Source organism: Durio zibethinus, chromosome 16 (genome assembly GCF_047325235.1).
Source record: "Durio zibethinus cultivar Kanyao isolate XHJ-2024 chromosome 16, ASM4732523v1, whole genome shotgun sequence".
In the NCBI taxonomy this organism is placed as follows: Eukaryota; Viridiplantae; Streptophyta; class Magnoliopsida; order Malvales; family Malvaceae; genus Durio; species Durio zibethinus.
This window is the reverse complement of record NC_143177.1, coordinates 8,942,663-8,962,775: the sequence shown is the minus strand read 5'-3', so window position 1 is coordinate 8,962,775 and position 20,113 is coordinate 8,942,663. Positions and strand designations below refer to the sequence as shown.

Sequence of the window (20,113 nt, the reverse complement as noted above, 5' to 3'; positions counted from 1 at the left end):
CTTTAGACTTTAAGCTTAAAGCTATCGCAGGAGGATTAGGAGGGAAAAAATTGATCCTATTATCGCCATGATTGAGTAAGACACTAAAGCCCTTAGGGATTATGCTGTACCCGATCTTCATGGGTTTTAGCCTAGTATTAGGAGGCTGGCCATACAAGCTAATAATTTTGAGATAAAACTTATAATCATCCAAATGATATAGTAGTCAATGCAATTTAGTGGTCATTCAAGTGAAGATTTGAATGCTTATTTTTAGCATTTCTTGGAGATTTGTGATACATTTAAACATAATGATGTTACTGAGAATGCTATTAAGCTTAGGTTATTTCCATTTTCCCTTAGAGATAGAGCCAAAAGTTGGTCAGCCTTGATGCTACTAGATTCCATCACCATTTGGGATGATTTAGTGCAAAACTTCATGGCTAAATTTTTTCCTTTGGCCAAGATAGCCAAGCTTTGGAATGAGATCACTACATTTGCCCAGCATGACTCAGAGACCTTGTATCAGGCATAGGAGAGATACAAGGAGCTCTTGAGGCAGTGTCCACACTATGGACTACCAAAATGATTGGAGATTCAGATTTTTTATAATGGCTTAGTGCCTAATACTAAGACATTTTTCTATGTTGCATGAGGAGATGCTTTGATGAGTAAGATTTTTGACATAGCTTATAAGCTTATTAAGGATATGTCGATTAATAATTGTTAGTGGTCAAATGAGAATTAGCATCCTAGAAGAGCTTTAAAGGTGTGCGAGGTTAGTGAGCTTATAGTGAATAGTGCTAAGATAGATTTTCTAGGAAAATTTGTAAGGTTACACCTTCAGAGTAAAGTCTTAGTCATTCTAGGTTTACACATACCTATAATTCCTTAGTTATATGTGATGTATATGGGGTAGGACACCTAGATAAGTCATGTTCAAGCACCCACATAGAAAGTATTCATTATTTAAGACAGACCCCTAGGTAACCCAACAACCTAAATGTTCCCACATATCACCCAAGTTGGAGGAATAACCTAGTTTAGCCTATCTAATCTATACAAATACCACAATAGCCTCAATACACTAGACCACCTTATGCACCAAGTTTTTAGCAGCAGCCTCCATAACATATACCTTCATATCTATCATTACCAACCTCTGGCAAAAAGCCCTCAATTAATGATCTTGTAGGTTCTTTTATTAGGGCTTATACCTCCTTCATGCAAAACCATAATACTATGTTTCAAAACCAATCTTTCTCCATAAAGAATTTAGAGACCTAGATTGGTCAATTAGTGACTTTTTTTAATACCCGACCATAGGGCACCTTACTGACTAACACAGAGGTCAACCTTAAGATGGAAGGGAATAAGCACCATAAAGTAATTACATTTAGGAGCGAAAGGTAATTAGCTAGTGGCCAAGGCCCAATAGGTTTTCAAAATAAGGCAAATGATGAGTCTAATGATGATGGGCCTAATAGAGACCAAGTTGATGATGGGGGGAAGGGCAAGAAGAAGGATAAGGGTATAGTACTTATTATGACTCAGTTACCAAAAATACCATCCTCTAGTGCTATATCGAGTTCATCTAGGCTTACTCTTCCTAAAGTTGAGCCATTTAAACCTTATATTTCTTTCTCTCAGAGATTTGAGAAATAGAAAGAAAAAAAGTAATTCTCTAAATTTTTTAAGGTGTTTAAAAAGCTGCATATTAATATCCTATTTACAGATGCATTTAAACAGATACTTGCCTATGCAAAATTCTTAAAGGACATTATCTTTTGGAAAGAGAGATTAGAGGATTCTAAGACAATTGCACTTACCAATAAGTGCACATCTGTGATTTAGAAATGACTACCTACGAAGCTTAAAGATTATGGCACTTTACCATTTCATGTACTATGGTAGTATGTCCTTTAACAATGCCTTGTGTGACTTAGGTACTAGCATTAACTTGATGCCTTGGTCCATTTTTGAAAAATTAGGCATAGGAAAGGCTAAACCCCCCTTAGTTATTCTGTAATTAGTCAATAGGTCACTAAAATATCCTAGAGAGATTAGGGAAGATGTCTTGGTTAGGGTAGAGAAATTTTATAGTTCTAGATGTGGAGGTCGATCATAAGATTCCAATTATTTTATTTTTTAGCCACTGTTAGGTCTTTGATTCATGTGCAAAAAAGAGAATTGACCATGTGAGTTTAGGATCAAAATGTCACTTTTCATGTTTTTAAGGCTTTATCATACCTTGATGATTTTGATGAGTGCTCCAGACTAGAGGTGTTAATGATGTGATTCATGATGTTTTACACTAAGAGCATCTTATCTCATGTTTTGAAGAGTCCCTTATATTGGTAAAGGTAGAAGACATGGATTTGAGTGATGATAATGATGATATATTGATATTCTCTACTTTTCAATTTCGACCACCTTTTCGTGTCAAGCATTTAGTTGATCTTGACATTCTCCCTAGAGTGATTAGACCTCCGGATCTAGATTCATCGGATTCTGAGACACTCCATTTTGATGATACTTATCAAAATCCTGAGGGTAATAGTCTAGTTATTATTGATGGGATCTCATTTTTAGTTGATTTACTAGTCTTTGAGTAGTTTTAGTTTAGTCATACCTATCATAGTCTTTATAAGACAGATTGTGTGAATATGTTGTAAAAAGGATATGATATCATTTATGTTGATGATAGATCGGTTGATTGGATGCTAAAACCAAAACCCACTTATTTTAATCCTTCTAGGTGTGAGGTTGAAGGTTTTCTTGAAAAGTTAACTACTATTCCTACTTACCCACATGATCCATCATTAGCCCATAGTTTTGATAAGATTGTAAAGAGAGAGGTCTTGAAATGGTTGGATTCAAGAATCAAGTATGGAGTGATCACTATGAACATATAATGTGAACTTATTCTGATAGTCTAGCTTTTGACTTTAAATAAAGCACTTCTTGGGAGGCAACCCAAGCTTTACATTTCATGTTTTACTTTCATATATTTTGCTTACCTTTTCTTGTACATATTGATGTTTGTTCTTATTATATGTATTTTCTTTCATTTTGTATGTGAATAAGAGCTTGAAATGGATACACTAGTTTTGGCCAAAGCTTTGATAGGAAATTCAGTCACCATGCCTCCACGATGATAGGAAAGTTTTCTTATTCTTTTTTTTTATGCTTTAGTGCTTGATGCTACACATTGAGGACAATGTGTTGGTTAAGTTTAGGGGTATTTGGGGAATTTTTGAAAATTCTTTGTAAAAGTTTTTGAATTTTCCTTGATTTGTACTTTGAAATTGAGCTTAACATATAGTATCATTATTATGCTTGCTTTGATTAGTTTTTCATGAAGCCAATGATAGGTAGTAATTGATAATGAATATAGCTTTAGGAAAAGATTGAATGTGTATGAAATATGAGATGATACTTAGGCTTAGAGAATTCTTGAATATGGTATTCATTTGTGAATTGATAGTTTGAACATTGAAATGTATTTTTTTATCTAGTATTGATTATGTGAGCATAAAATTATTTTTGCATTGGTCTTTGGAGTTGTGTTTCATGATTTTATAATTTATTTTGACTATCTCTCGAGGTGAAATCTTAGAGGACATATGATTAGAAAAATGATATAAGCCATCTTTGGATCAATTAAGTCTTTTGAGCAATCCTTTATATAATATTTCTATAGTCACCCCATTTGAGCCTTGTGATTCCTTTTTTTGTTTTGAAACCACATTACAAATCATAACCTTATTTTGATATTTTCTATCTTTTTGGTCCCTTAACTTATATACATTAGGACATTCATACATTTGTGATCTACGCATTATTAAAGAGGAAGGGTAAAGCTTGGAAAAAATAAGAAATTGAAAAAAAAACTTGAAAAGAAAAAAAGAAAGAAAAAGACAAAGTCAAACTTGCAAAAGAAAAAAGAAAGAAAAATTGAAAAAGAAAAGAAATCGTGAAAAGAAAAAACAATAAAGTGGTGAAAAAAAAGAAGAAAAGAAAGAAAAATGGGCAAAATCAAAGTTTAGAAGGGTGATTCTTTAGTAAAGCTTACATTTTCTACCTTAAGAGCTCAATGATGAATGATCCTTGACATGTGATGCATTATTAAGGTACTTGAGCCTAAATAACTTTTATCATACCTTGACCCTAGCCTTTAATTATAAGCTTATTAAAGTCTTAAATGATCCTTGGTCATGTGTTTATCTATATTAGTGGAGAGAGATGTGATAAACAAGCTTATGGAACATGAGCTGCTTTATTGATCATTGTTATAATGTCTTAAAAGTTATATAACAATATTAGATTTCATGCAAGAAGATGTGAAAAGTGTTGCTTACTTGTGAAACTTTAGTTAGGAATGCTTGCAACCTAGGTAGATTCTTGTGTAATAACACTCATTCATAATTTTACTTTAGTTATATTTACTAATCAATCCATAAGGCTATAGTGTTAAATGAAGTATTAGAAATATAATGTGATTCTTACTAGATCTTTTTTTGCTCAAGGACAAGAAAAAGTTCAATTTTGGGGGTTTGATTGCATTAAAAGTTTTAGTTTCTTAGTGCTTAATTTTAGTGTAATTTGATTATTATTTTAGCTTGTTCTTTAGCATTTCTTGGCAAAAATACTCTTAAAATTACATTTTTCTTATGTGTAGGTAAAAATGGAGAAAATAAGGAATTTAGGTCAATTTAGATACATTTTGGAGGATATTTGGTGCAAATTATGAAAATGGCCTAAAACTAGTGTCATTAAGTTAGATTGTTTTTTAGGGAGTTTTCTTAAACCTTTTTTTCATGAATTTTTTAGCATTATGAGATAGCATGTTGAACAAGTGGTTGTGAAATGTGAGGTGGTGGACATGAATTCAAATGTGAAATTCTCTGAGATTGCATGAAATTTAGGGGCCTAATCTTAGGCACTTGGAAAAAAGGTCGAAAGTAGTCATGAGAAGAATTTAAGTGGGGGTTTGGACCTAGGATAGTTGGTGAGGGTTGTTTGAAGCCAAGTGACTCCATCTTGAAAATCAACTTTTGAGTTTAGTCATTTGTGTGGCCAATTCACCTATTCTTTTCTTGAGCTCACCCAAACTTTGGTCATTGTTCGAATCATTCAAGGCCTTAGTTTGCTCGAGAAAAGTGCCGAAATTAACAAAAGCTAGTTGATCTTGATTTGATGGAATCAAAAGTGATAATGGTCTATGAGGAGCAACAAACTTAACCATACCACTATCTTTAATCATTTTTGTCAATTAAGCAATTAGTTGTTTCATCTCCCGAAGCTCGTGCCAAAATTCCTCTTGATTCAACTCTAGTACATTAATTCTTACCTCCAATTGCTCTCCCATTTATGCCATTTTGATTCCCACCAAGATAGACATTTTATTTCAAGACTTAGACAAAAAATTCTATATTATTACCCTTATTGAATAAATGTCACAAAACAGTTTCTAACTCTTATGTCAAACAGAGCATGTTTATGAATATGATAAATATGCCTAAAGAATGTCATGAAACATCAAAATGCTTAAGATAATGAATTTTCACATGTATAGGGCCTAAAATGATAAAAATTTCATCATCCATGAATGTGTATGCAAGAAATGTAATGTTCTATTACAGTGATGGTGGGGTATGTTCTTGTGAAATGCAATGCATCTTTTATAAAATCCTACCATTCATAAATCTATATGCATGAAATGCAGCAACATACTATATGAATGATGAGATATATACCTATGACTAATGCAATATACTTGTATGAAATACATGAACCTTTATGTGCACAAGATATATCTACATGAAATGTAACACTTGTGTTATATTAACCTAATGAAACTGACACTATATTAAAATATGTAATGAGATGGAGTGCATGCACTATCTATTAAGATATGCATATTATTAAGATGTGCATGGAAGGCATGTATCATTTATCAACATGTGCATGAAATATAATGCATGTACTATCTATTGATGTAAATGAGATGGAATACATGTATTATCTTATTATGATTTGCATGAAATAAGGTATATATATGATATCATCATTTCCATTTTTTTAAAAAATGATAAAAATATATGCTAAAAGATCAAATGAAAATGCAAAAAATGAAATAACATTCAAACTTAAAATTCTCTTTTTTTCTTTTTTTTTTTTTTTTGTCTTGTTAGGATAAGGAAAAATGCAAAAAAGCACATTTTTATCACACAGAATAACTAGGGTTCAAATATTTTATTTATTTATTTATATTTGGCCAATAAACAAATAATTTAAGAATAACCTTTAATTTTGCTTGAAAAAATTTATTTTGCTTGAAAAATGCTAAAAAATTTCTTCATTTTATTTTTAAACACTTTTTGAAAATGTAAGTTTTGGATAACCACAAAATGAATGAACTACATGTCAAAAGAAAAATTTTCTGCTTATTTTTCAAAATATGGTTTCTTTTTATTATTTTTTTAAGAAAATGCTGTTTCTTTTATTATCCATTTCTTCTTTTTTTCTTAAAATTTTAATTTTACCTATGGCATTACTGTCCTTAAATGTAGATTGTGTTTGGAGTTTCCTAATTTAGTGTAATTTTTACAAAAAAGGTTGGCAATGCTCTACTTAAGGCTAGTCCCCTAAAATTGGTCCTTTAAGGTTCACGATATGCTGAGTGAGGATTTATACATCTAAAGGTTCTCAAATTATTCCTCACTGGCATCTAAACAGGGCTAGTAAGGCACTTCGACCCTCACTCATTAGTGGTTTATATTTATCTTCAAATTATAATGCATGTAATAAACCATGATAACTATAATTTAATCTCAATAATATTAAAAAAATTCATTTCTTATTCTATTTATTAAAAAATGAAAAATCTTTATCAAAAATTATTCTAAATGCTCCAATACTTTGGCGGCATTTTAGATAAATTTTTTTACCTAGAGATTCTTAAAGAATCATTACTTAGACTTTTTTATAATCTCATCCTTGGAGATTTTATTTTTTTCATAATTATTAAAATTTAAAAATATGTAATAACATGAGTATTTACAAATAAGTTTATTTCCTAAAAAAACATACTCTTATAAATATTATATTTTTTTTTTCATGTCTCTTTTTTTTTTTTAAGAAACTTATTCAAATTAAAGAAAATAAAAACAAAAATCTTTGTATTGAAAATAGTTTCTAAATATTCCAATATTTTGGTAATTTTTAGAAGTCTTTTCTCACCTAAAAAATTCTTAAGAATCACTACACCAGAATTCCATCATCGAAAATTTTTATTTAATTAATTTTATTATTAATTTTTAAAAGTTATATAATAATACAATTATCTATAAATTTATTTCCTAAAAAATGCATACTCTTATAAATATTTTATATTTTTATCTCTTTTTAAGAAAATCATTTAAATTAAAAAAAATAAAATCTTTATATTAAAAAGAGTTTCTAAATATTCCAATACTTTGGTAATTTTTAGAAATCTTTTTCCATCTAGAGAATTATAAAAAATCACTACTTAGATTTTTCGAAATCCCATCATTGGAGATTTTTACTTTTTTTTATACTTATTATATTTATTATTTTAAAATATGACTATAAAAGATATTCATGCATAATAGACAATTCTGTTTTTATTCAAAACAAATTTCATTTTTTATTTATCGTTTTACTATTTGATCTTTATAGTAATAATATTTTTTTATTTTTATTTTAAAAAATTCACTGAAAAAGATATCATTTTTCACATATTTATTTATTTATGCATTTCATAATCCAACTTCTACAAGGACTAATATAATTAAATGTAATAACGAGATAAATAAATTAAAAAGAAAGTACTAGAAATGAAGCTTTTGGGTTGGCCCACAAAGTAAGACCAATGTTGAAAGTAAGCCTTTGTAGGTTGGGCTTTATCTGGATCAAGCAGAGGGCTTTGGACCGGGTTCAAGTCGGGTCACGAGTCGGATCTTGGTCATAGAATGGGTTGATTTGATGGTTTTTTTCTTTTTTTTTTTCAGTTGTAAAATCTTATGTTTTTTTTTTAGATTTCATTTCATCTTTTTTTTGGAAAAAAAAAAAAAAACTCTCATCTTCAAAGAAAACCAAAAGTTTTCCACCTAGTTCTCATCGACAGCAATGCATGGTAGTGGAGCAAGGTGTTGGGGTTGCTCGAGTGCTGGCCTTGTTGTTGGGGGGGGGGGGGGGGGGGGGGGGGGGGCTTTTTTGTTGTTTTCTTTGTTTTGTTTTATTTCATTTTCATTTTTTTTGTAATTTAATTAATTAATTATTTATTTTAATATCCATTAGTTTGATTAATAATAATATTAACAAAATTAAACATGACTAACCCAAAACAAACTTGAACAAATTCAATTTGATTTAATGCTTAAAAAATCAAACAAATTCGAATTAACTCGAAAAAATTAAGTGCCTACAGTGTTATAACACTAATAGTTAAGTGACTAAATAAAAATATATCCAAATGTCAGTGGCTAAAATGTTAGATTTGATAATTATGGTGATAAAAACAAAAAGACACCTAAAATTGGGTGACCAATCTTGTATTTAATGACTAACTTTTTGGTTAAACATTGCATAACAAAAATTTTAATGTGAAAAGAAATTCCAATCTTTGGAAGAAATATTATAGTCAATAGATTCCAAGTTGCGAAAAGCAATTCTTGTTTTAGATTCGATGAAGAGTTTGGATTCTTATAATTTTATTTCATTTTCAATTTGTAAAATTTTTTTGTGAAGGAATTTTTTGTTAGATAAATGAATGTGATTTTATTCATCCAAAAAATGTATAAAAAATTTAGTTTATACAATCATCATGATGGGCCATTTTTAATTTGTAAGGAATTGAGCAAAATTTGTGGGTTTAGAAAAGGTTGAAAAAGTTGATTGCAACGTATCATTCGTAAAAATCCACTTTGCTTTAATATTTAATAATAAATACTATTGAATTTAAAACTTAATTTAATTGATTCATATAATCATCTTTAAAATTCGATATCAAGTAAATACGAAGTTTAACCTCTTTAATAAAATAATAATAATAAATAGATGTCACCAGTGACGACCTCAATTGCTTGAACAGTAATTTATACTAACAACTATGCAGCAGAAACAGGTTTACTGAAGAGAAGTCACCACAAAGCGAACGTAAGATGATCTGATCAAGGGAAAAAAAAAAGAGAAAAGAAAATTACGATGGAAATTTTGGATGCGTCTCACCAAAGCATACCTAAATGCTAAAAAAAAGAGTGATACATCCTGACTTAAATTTCCTTTCCGTTTTGGCAATTGGAGGGAAAACATGTTTGAGACTTGCATTGTGTATTCTTTTTTTTAACAGTCTTTCAATCTAATAGAAATTAAATAATAAAAAATAAAGAGCAATGCATAAAAACTTATTTATATTCCGAAAGAGGCTAAAACGATTCACCATGTGGGGGAGACAATATAGCTCTAACCATTATAATTTGTACGGAAAAGAACCCCTATTGAATATCTAAGAATCACGTCAATGCCGTCTTTATAATGATAAAAAGGAAGTTTATCTTGCTATCTTGTATTTAAATCACATCAAGTGTGAATTTTGCTAGAATTTTATTTTTAATTTATCAAATTATATGCGTCCATTGATTTGTGATTTTTTTTATATGATATATAATTAAAGAAGGAGAAAATTGTTATTCAATTACAATTCGTTACAAGTACAATGAATTTTTTAATTAAATAATTGAAGAATTTTGTGAATTAATGATATCATTTAATTTAATTATATAATTAATTAAGTTTTTATGCATGTGCTTTGCACTGTTAATTTTATAATATAAAATAAGGCAAATCAAATCGTCACAACAAATGTGCATATAAAATTGGTAATATGGTTTCAAGATTTGTACCAACAAAAATATAATAATTTATTCATTAAAATGTATAATAATTTGTTTTTTTTCAGTACATGAAATTGAAACATTTAAACTAAGCTATTTATGAAAATATAACATTAAAACCTCTTCATAAACAATGTTTTTTGTATGATATTTAAACCTATCATCATCTGCTAAAATCAAAATTCTTAACCCTAATTGTGAAGTTACACAAGAAAAAGCCACATAAAATTGGCCGACTAAAGTATGATTTTGGCAAATATAGACCAACATATTCAATGACTGTCCTTGACTTTTATTAATTGTTATTGCACAACATGGTTTCAATGGATACTACCTTCGTTTTAGAATAAATGGTCATCTTTTTTGTTGAAAAGTCATCGATATCCTTGGAATCAATACTTTGAATCCATATTGATTCTAGACATTATTTTACCTTTAACAACCAAATCACCCAGTTGAGTAATAACCGTGAATCGTTACACATTTCGAAGCTTGGATTCACATTCCTTAACAGAATAATAGGCATAGCAATCTTTAACTTTAACAAATGATAATGCATACTAAGGAAATCCAAATTATTAAGAAACTCAGTCGAATGCATATCATTTTGTTCTTCATTTTCCATAGAATCCTTGCGTATCTCATAATTGCTTATGTAAATTCTCATTTCACCTTTCAATAAATTTACCATACGTTCATTAATTTCATTGCAGTTTCATAAAGAGGAGTGAGAATTGCCTTTTCAAAAAGTAGTTTCCATCATTTTGTCTCCCACAAAAATCTAGATAAGTAGCACCAATTATTGTATCTATTGGTCCTCCGTTTGAGTTGGCAATAAAATCTTTTGGAATTTCAATCCAACATGGATCAAGTTCTTTATGTCTACTAATTGCTTGTACTTTGCTTACTCTAATTTTTAATAACCAATGATTGAATCTAACATTCTCTACATCCATATTACCTTTATTATTATAATTTGATACTCGCTTGCTAGTTTTCAAAGTGAACATAGTGTAATTTTTTTATAAGTATGACTTATTAATACAAAACTATATCACTTCTTGATGCTTACCTTTTGGGGTAATAGGTAATATTTGCCTAAAGTTACCTCCAAAAAGCACTGTCTTTCTATGAGGGTTTATTTTTTGCTCTTTTATCTTTGAATCCAATAACGTCTCTAAATGTTTTGTCAACAGCTTAAAAAAAGAATCTTTGCATCATTAGTGCCTTGTCCCAAAGAATAAGACATGTTTTAAACAATAAATGAACAATGTTTGTGTAAACACTTAATTTTATTCAAAACAATTTGACTTTATTTAATACTGTTGATTTGGGCTTGTTTTTACACTTGTGTTAAGACCATTATTTTTTGGGTATATTATACAACCCGTTTTAATAACCAATTACGTGACCCAACTACAAACCAAACATAGCCTAATTTTAAAGCTCAATGTGTGGCCCTTTTAAAGGCCTTTTAAGAAGACCCAAAATGGAGCCCAAATCGATCCCTAATAATGGCCCATTAATGGCCCATGATCAAACCCGAATTGGCAACCCAAGTTAGCCCAACAAAAGCCCAGAAGAGCCGTTAAACACGGCCACAAGTGGGCCTAAAATGAATAGAGCAATGCTTCAAAAGATAGAAAAGCCAAATGGAAGAAGAGGAGGATTTTTCTGGGCACGTGAAGTACAAGGTAACCAGTTTCTCCCCTTCATGGGAAACCCTTGGTACCAGGGAGACAAGCAGCATGAAACAAGCTTAAAGCCTTTACCACCAACTTTTGAAGACCTGGGGTAGAGAAGAAAAAAACAGAAATCTTGGAGAGCAAGAAGCATAAGAGGGGGAAGAATGAAAGAAAAAATGGGGCGTTTCGGGCAATCTAGAAAATGAGAAAATAGAAAGAAATGATAAGAAGGGGGAGGCCTTTGGGCAACAAAAAAGACAAGAAAAAGGAGTTGGAGGTCTCATAGTTAGGGAAAATCAAAAGAAAGAAAAATGGTCCTCTAGTGCCAAAGAAAGAAGTTTCGTAGGTCTGGGGGAAGAGGCTGTTTTAAACCACAAAAAAAAAAAAGACACAAAGGGAAGGGATCAAAGTTCTGGGAGAGCTAACAAAAAAAAAGAGAACAAAACAAAAAACATAAAAAAGGAAGGCTTTTTAGTAGTCTAGGGCAGGGATTCAAAAAATGGGTTGATAGCGGAATAGCGGCCGCAAAATTGCGGTAGCGCTGCCTTCCGCCACCGTTAATGTATAGAAAATGGTTGAAAAATTCATTCCCATCAAAAACGGAGAATAACGGTCGCAAAATAACGGCGTAACGGGCAATAGCAGCAATAACGGACCGTTATTGTCGCTATTCCGTTTTTCTACTCACGGATCTAATAGCTTTAACAAAAAAACAAAATTTTACGCCTGCAAAATAAAACAACAAACCTGCAAAAGTAAAAGTAAAAGCCAAATCAAAAAATAAAGCTCACAATCTCATATCTTTATCATCAAAAAAAATTGTAAAACGAGCTAGAAAACAGAGTTTCAAGTTTCAACCATTCAAACGGCATTTTCGGCATTCAAATTCAAATCAACCTCAAGTTTTCGATCAACATTCAAGAATCAAGATCAAACAAGGTAAGAAAAGAAAGTTAAATTACCTTTTTTTTTTTGTAAAATTTCTGTAAAATGATCGATCTGTTGTGTCTTGTGAGAGTTTGAAAGATGAACGAGATCTGTAGATACTAGGTAAGTCAGCAAGTGATAGTGATAAAGGGATGTGAGAGAAAATGAGAGACGAAAAAAAAAAATTTTTTTTTCTGGAAAGCCAGAGAAAGTAAAGACGAAAAAGATGATGAACAGTAAAATGAAATGTTTCTAGAATGGTCTCGGCTCGGGTTGTTAGAAAGAGTCAAACAGATTGATATATTTAGGCACGTGGAGAGATTGGAGGGGGGTGGGAGGATTGGGTGTGGTAGGGCGTTGGGGGGGAAGGTGGGGAGGGATTGGGTGTGGATTGGGTGTGGTAGGGTGTTGGGAGGAAGGTGGGGAGGGATTGGGTGTGGTGGGATGTTGGGAGGGAAGGTGGAGAGGGATTGATGGGGTGGGGAGGGATTGAGTGTGGTAGGGTGTATGGAAGGTGGGATTGAATTTTTTTATTTAATTTTGTAATTAATTTTTAAAAATTTTTTAGATAAAATTTAATTAGTGGTTTTGAAAATTTATAATTAATATAATATATAGATATTTTAAATGAAAATTTTGATAAAATTTTTTGTATAAGTTAGATGAAAAATAATTAAAATTAAATATTATATTTTGATTGTGTTATTTATTAATTTATAATTTTGCATATGAATTTTAATTTTTTTTGTTGTTTTGATATTTATATTATTGTCAATTCTTTTGATATTATATTAATTCTTGTTATTTTTGTGTAATTATTGAAGATTGTGTTTATTATATAATTATTAAAAGTTGTTTGTGATAAAAAAAATTTTATATCAATTATTGTATCAAAAAAATTAAGTAACTTAACAAATTTAGCATTTTATGATCTATTATTCTTATTAAGATTAAAAACTAAAAAATAAAAAATATAGGTTTGAAAATTTTATTAAAATATAAGTTTGAAAACTTTTAATTTTTGAAATTTTTTTTAGATAAAATCTAATTAGAGGGATTGAAGATTTATAATTAAAAAAAATAAAAGATTAATAATTTAATATGATATACATAGAGATTGTAGATGAAAATTATTGATAAATTTTTTATATAAGTTAGAAAAAAATTAATTAAAATTAAATATTATATTTTGATTGTGTTAGATATTAATTTATAATTTTGTATATGAAATTTAATAATTTTTTTTGTTGTTTTGATATTTATATCGTTGTCAATTCTTTTAATATTAGATTAATTCTTATATTTTTATGTAATTATTGAAGATTGTATTTATTATATAATTATTTGAAGTTATTTGTGATAAAAAAATTAATATCAATTAGTGCATCTAAAAGATTAAGTTATTTAATAATATTCTTAAGATTAAAAACTAAAAATTAAAAAATTTAGCCTAAAATCAATTTTTAATGATGTAATAAGTAATATTAATATTTCTAAATATAAGTTTATTTTGTTTTTATACAAAATAGTAAGTATGCCACCACGTGAAGAGTTCCCGAGTAAAGGAGTAGAGGGCGCGCCAAGTGATAATATAGGTTGGCATTTTGGAACACCTGTGCCAAATACAAGAGGAAATGTTTCATGTAAACTTTGTGGTAAAGTTGTAAAAGGAGGAATAACACGTTTCAAAGAACACATTGCTCATAAAACTGGCAATGTTGCACCATGCCCCAACGTTACTGGTATGTTATATTTTTTTAATTTCTTTGAAAATATTATTGTTAATTTCTTAATAAAAATTATAAAATTACATAAGCATGTGCAACTAATTTTTTCTTTTTTTTAAAACTATATTATTAATAGGTATAGTAAGAGAAAGCATGATGAAACTCCTTCAAGAAAGCAAATCAAAAAAGGCTGACAACAAAAGAAGAAAAAATGAATTTTTATCACAGTTAAGAGGGGAAGATGATTATGAAGGATTTATTGATGAAGACATTGCTACTAGACAAGCCGTGCGAGATAGTATCCAATCACAACATGAGTGGCACAGAAGACAAGAATTCAGACAAAGAACTAGTGGTTGGAGTAACATATATGAAGAAGGACGAAGCTCTCATGGTTCAGTTGCTGAATATTTTGAAGAAAGAATAAGAACTCCAAATGAGTCTGAATTTTCATTAAGGGGAGCTGTTCCTGAATTGGTTAGAAGTAAAAGTTCAAGACAACCAAAAGTAAGTGATTCATTTCTAAAGACATTAAGAAGAAAAATGGGTGAATCAGTATCAAAATTTTTTATATATGATCGACTTCCTTTTCAATTAGCAAATTCCCCATGGTTGCATAATTTGATTTCTGTGGCAGCAGAAGTTGGCCAACATGTAAGACTTCCAACACCTTATGAGGTCTCAGATGTGTATTTAGAGTCTGAGTATCAACAAGTTCATGAATGGGTTAATGGATTAAAAGCTTATTGGAATGAATTGGGTGTCACTTTGATGTGTGATGGTTGGACCAATAGTTTGAATCAAATGCATATCATTAATTTTCTTGTTTACTGTAGTAAAGGGACTATTTTTTGGAAATCTATAGATGTCTCAAGTGTTCGTAGTAGAGATACAAACTTTTACTACAGATTATTAGATGAAGTTGTGGAAGAAATTGGAGAAAAATACATTGTTCAAATAGTCACTGATAATGAGGCAGCACTTAAGGCCGCAGGAAAAAGACTAATGGAGAAGAGAAAACATTTGTATTGGACAGCATGTTCAGCTCATTGTTTGGACTTGTGCCTTGAAGATATTGGGAGGAAAAAAAATGTGGCAAAGGTTTTGGATGATGCAAAGAAAGTGACTTGTTTTTTATACAATCACATTTGGACTGTTAATTTGATGAAGAAATATACACAAGGGAAGCAAATACTTCGTCCTGCTCTTACCCGATTTGCCACTCATTTCATACAATTAGAAGAAATAATAAGGCAAAAGCAAAGTTTGAGAGAGATGTTCAATTCAAAGGTTAGTACTTAGTAATTAGTACAATTATTTAAATCTAGCATCTTTTTATAATATTATTGTTTTAAAATATTAATTTAAAATATATTACTCTAAAAATTTATTGATGAATATATAGGAATTTAAAGATTCAAAATGGGGACAACAAAAATCAGGACCTGCTTATGAAGTCAAAAAAATCATTTTGGGAAAAGATTTTTGGAAAAAAGCAGGTGATATAATAAAAGTTTATGAGCCTTTGGTAAAAGTGTTGCGCCTTGTGGATGGTGATGAAAAATCAACAATGGGCTTTATTTACGAGGCTGTGGATAGAGCTAAACAAGCAATTCAACAAACTTGTCGTTATTCTGCTGAATATGAAAAGATTATTGACAATAGAAGAGTTTCATGCACTCTGACTTGCATTCAGCTGGTAAGTAAACCAAGAATATAGATGGTATTTAAAAAATATGTTTATTTTTTATACTTAAATTGCTTATATATTTATTTTTTATTCCTTTAATATAATATTGTTATAAATTATGTTTAGGTTACTATCTAAATCCACAATTTCAATTTGGAGTGGAACATTCTGCAAATGTATTTAAGGAAACATTAGAAGGTATAAAAGCAGTTATTGAAAGATTAGAACCTTCGATAGATACTCAAATCAGAATGATTAATCAGGTTAGTATTTAATACTATTTTATAACTTTAACATTTGTTTTATGTATTAAAAATTAAATTATTTTTTATTTATTCATTTATTATTGTATTTTCAATGATGTAGTTGTTATTATTTCGAGACAAGCATGAAACATTTGGTAGTTCACAAGCACAAAGAGCTTGGAAGCAAATGAATCCAGGTAAATAGTAAGTTAAATAATTATAATTTATTTATATTATTTAATTGTATAGCCCATTGAAATTTAATTTAAATAATTTTATACAGCTGAGTGGTGGATGATATATGGCACTTGTGTTCCTGAATTACAAAAACTAGCAATCAAAGTGCTTAGTCAAACAATATCTGCATCAAATTGTGAATGTAATTGGAGCACATTTAGCTATATTCACACCAAAGCAAGAAACAGATTGAAGTTTGCAAGACTCCAGAAACTTGTATATACTTATTATAACATGAGGTTGAGGATGAGACATCAAAAAAGAATGAGCATTGATGAAATAAATAATAGTTTTAATCCTATTAGCCTTGACCATATTTTTGAAGATGATGATCCACTAACAGAATGGCTGCAAGAGAAAGAAAATCCTCTATTAGATGGTCAAAACTCTGATTGGTTACCTGCAGATAATTCTGATAATGAAATGAATGTTGAACGATCACGTCAATCTCAAGAAAAGAATGTATCTCATTCAAGTTCAAGTCCAACACCAAGTCAGAGTGATGATGGTGGTGGTTTAAGTCCAAATGATGATGGTGATGGAGATGGTGATGGTGATGGTGCGAATTTTGGTGATAATATGGATGCAAATCGACCTTACAGCCCACTTGGAGGAGAATTTGGGCTTGCTGCTACTGGTGGACTTTTTATTAATATGGCAGAATACGGAGGAAATCCATTTGCTAAATCTAGTGAGGGTCAAAGTGCACGTACAGCTCGATCAAAAGGAAAAGCAAAGAAGCACCACTATGAAATTTCTAGAGGTTCTTCATCTTCAAGTGAGAGACCAAATTCTAGTAACTTTGAGTATAGTGAATCATCTGCTAGTACTCAAAGACATTACTATCCACCAGAACAACATAATTTTCAACCTCCTCATGGTTATCCACCTCCATATGGTTATTATCCACCTCAAATGTATCCTCCACCTCCTCAAATATATCCTCCACCTCAAATGTATCAGTTACCACAAATGTACCCTCCACCACAAATGTATCATCCTCAAATATATCCTCCACCTCAAATGTATCAAGAACAAAGGTCTTAGGGATGGAGATGGAGTCAACTTGGCTCTCAAAGTGAAGATAGAGAATCTGATCCTCCTTGTCATTCTACCATGTGGTAAATTTGAAATATGTATCAATAATTGTAGTTGATGGAATTTGAAATTATTATATTTTTAAGTTTGTAATTTTATTAAATTAAATGCTTGGTATTTAACATATTATGTTTTGTTAATATTTGATTTGTCTAGAATTAATATTGAATATGAACTTGGCCAAAAAAAATTTTATAGATAAATCAAATATGAATGCTTTTTATAATCTAAATAAAATTGTGAATAATTTTTTTAGAAAATAAAAAACATAGAGTGTCATAAACTATTTTTAAAATCATTGAATAAGAGTTTTTATAATTATAATTATAATTATTACATTTTATAATAAATTGTGCAAAAAAAAAAAATTTCACGACCGTGATGACCGCAGTGACCGCAATTATCTCCGTTATATCCGAAAACGCGACAAATGCTACGCAACCGAAAACGTGACCGCGACCGCTATTTAAATCCCTGGTTTAGGGGGTTTTTTAGGGAGTTAAGGAAAGGGAGGAAACAAAAAAAAAAAGGAAAAAGAAGACAAAAAGGGAAAAGAAGAAAGAGAAAAGCAAGAGTTTGCAGGAAGGAGAAAACTAGGGAAAAAGGAAGAAATAAGAAGAACAAAAAGAGAGGAACCAGGGGAGCAAAAAAAAAAAAAAACAGTGAAAATAGAAAGTGTTTAAAAAAAGAGAAAATAGAAAGGAGGCCAAAAGAAAAGGAGCAAGACAAGCGAGGTCTGGTAGCCAAAAAATGCACATGAAAAGAAAAGCTTGAAGGAAAGGTTTAAACTTGAGTGAAGGAAAGGGGGTTACAACTTTCAGGGAAGTTTGGTAGGAAAAGATAGCTCTTTCATTTCCCTTGCAGCTTGTTTCCATGCATACAAACACTGTTATCTTTCCTTTGTAGAGTTTATAGTAAAAAGGCAGCCTTAAAGTTTTCCATGTGAGTTTTGCAATTTTAAAGAAGTTTGCTAGTTTTCCTTGTGAGGTTTAAGAGCATACATGTGGTTAATGGTTTTAAAACACTCCATATATATGGTCATATAAGCAGGTATTTGCACTTTCCTATTGGATGCGCTATACAGGAGTCTCTTAGCCTTTTTGGTATATTCTTTGGTTATGGTATTAAACAAAATGCCATTCTCATTTGGAAAACCACCAGAAAATAGAGATCCAAAATGGAGGAAGCGCCTTCTACATGAGAGTGGTTTCGACCCTGTTCTAGTTCCCATAGAGTCGTCTTCATTCTATCATAGTTTGGTTTAGGCACCTAGCTTTGAGCCTTTTTTACTTGTTTGAAAACCATACCCTCTATTAGAAAAAAGAAAAGAAGGGAAAACTGGTTAGATAGTTACGGTTGCTGGGTTCCCGCACGTTGCGTCTTTCCTGCTCGAAGGTGGAGCAAAAATACCAGGTTTCATTTTTTTTCATGCACGGGTACTGGTTGAGTAGGTTACGTATTCCCTTGTTTCTAAAAGCTAGAGAACCTTTTGTTTGCCTTTCATGTTTTTTGGTCTTCCTATGACAGAAGGGTAATTTATTTTGGTCATATGCATGTTATCATGTTTAAGCCTTTTTTTTCTCTTGCTTCTTTGTGCTCTTTGTTGTCGTGGAAGTGGAGTAAAGTATTTAGGGCTAGTATTTTCCTACTGCTGGCGCTAAGAAGGGGAGACTTTAGTTAGTGGAAGGTTCGGCTTATACAAACAAAGGAAGATGGAAGTCTAGGGAGGCTTTGTTTCGATGCCAAAAAGTAACCTATTTTGCAGTAAAAAAAAAATCCAGTCTTTTATCATCGAAAACCTAATCATTTGCAGTTGTTCTTACAAAGCCTTATCTAGTGTAAGAAAAAAAGCCAGAAAGTAACCAGTGATTCCCGTGACTTTAACCTGCAACAAGGATAAATTATCACGGTTTTGTATCATCATAGTTACCTCAACACACCACCACTTTAACTCCTCTGTTTTGCCCTCCATCACTCCTCCATTCGCTATTAACACTTTCAGACTTCTCTCAATAGTAAAGCCCTAACCTTTTGTGATCTTTTTTTTTTTGGTTCTTATTTCTTTTGCATGAGGTCAGTATGCAAGAATTTAAAGCTCCATTTTGTCGTTTTGATGTTATTTCATGCGTTAAAAAAGAAATTTATTTTTAAACAATGAAATGGCTTCCAGAATAGAAAAAGGGGAACACATAGGGAGGTTTTCTTAAGAGATTGTCCTTTTCTTTTCTAGCTTGCATAAGACTTGCAGAAGCTTAAAGTCATATGAGTTGTTTGCCTTTTAGTCACTCACTTCTTTTTCATATGCGGACTACGCATAAAAGGAATTCAAAGTTGCCATCTTTACTGTTTATAATTTGTTTTGCATGGAGTATAAGCTTGTCTGCTATTTTGGTTCGTTCTTTAAACCTGAAGTTTCAAACTTTCTCTGTTGTTGACTTTGCTTTCATTGTATTCTGGGTTATGGTTAAAACCTCCTTGTATGAAGACGATATGGAGTTTTAAAAGTTCTTCATTTTTTCTTTTTTTTGGGTTATGGCATCTAGTGTAGATAGGTTCTGTTCAAGTCCAAAAAGTTTAAGAATTTTAGGTATTCTATAAGATAAAG

At 30.6% G+C, this 20,113-nt stretch overlaps 1 protein-coding gene and 1 non-coding gene across 2 annotated transcripts; one reads left to right on the top strand and one right to left on the bottom strand.

Annotated features, from left to right (window-relative positions):
• Positions 1-451: 451 nt before the first annotated feature.
• LOC149514271 (small nucleolar RNA R71) lies at positions 452-558 on the bottom strand. Its single transcript, XR_016328910.1, has one exon. It is a non-coding gene; the product is annotated as a small nucleolar RNA R71 (small nucleolar RNA).
• A 13,349-nt stretch (positions 559-13,907) lies between these two features.
• Positions 13,908-16,083, top strand: LOC149514270 (uncharacterized). Its single transcript, XM_089745270.1, has 3 exons — positions 13,908-14,253; positions 14,375-15,528; positions 15,644-16,083. Exons 1-3 carry the CDS (start codon positions 14,046-14,048, stop codon positions 15,956-15,958), a joined length of 1,677 nt encoding a protein of 558 aa, XP_089601396.1. The 5' UTR covers positions 13,908-14,045; the 3' UTR covers positions 15,959-16,083.
• Positions 16,084-20,113: the final 4,030 nt, after the last annotated feature.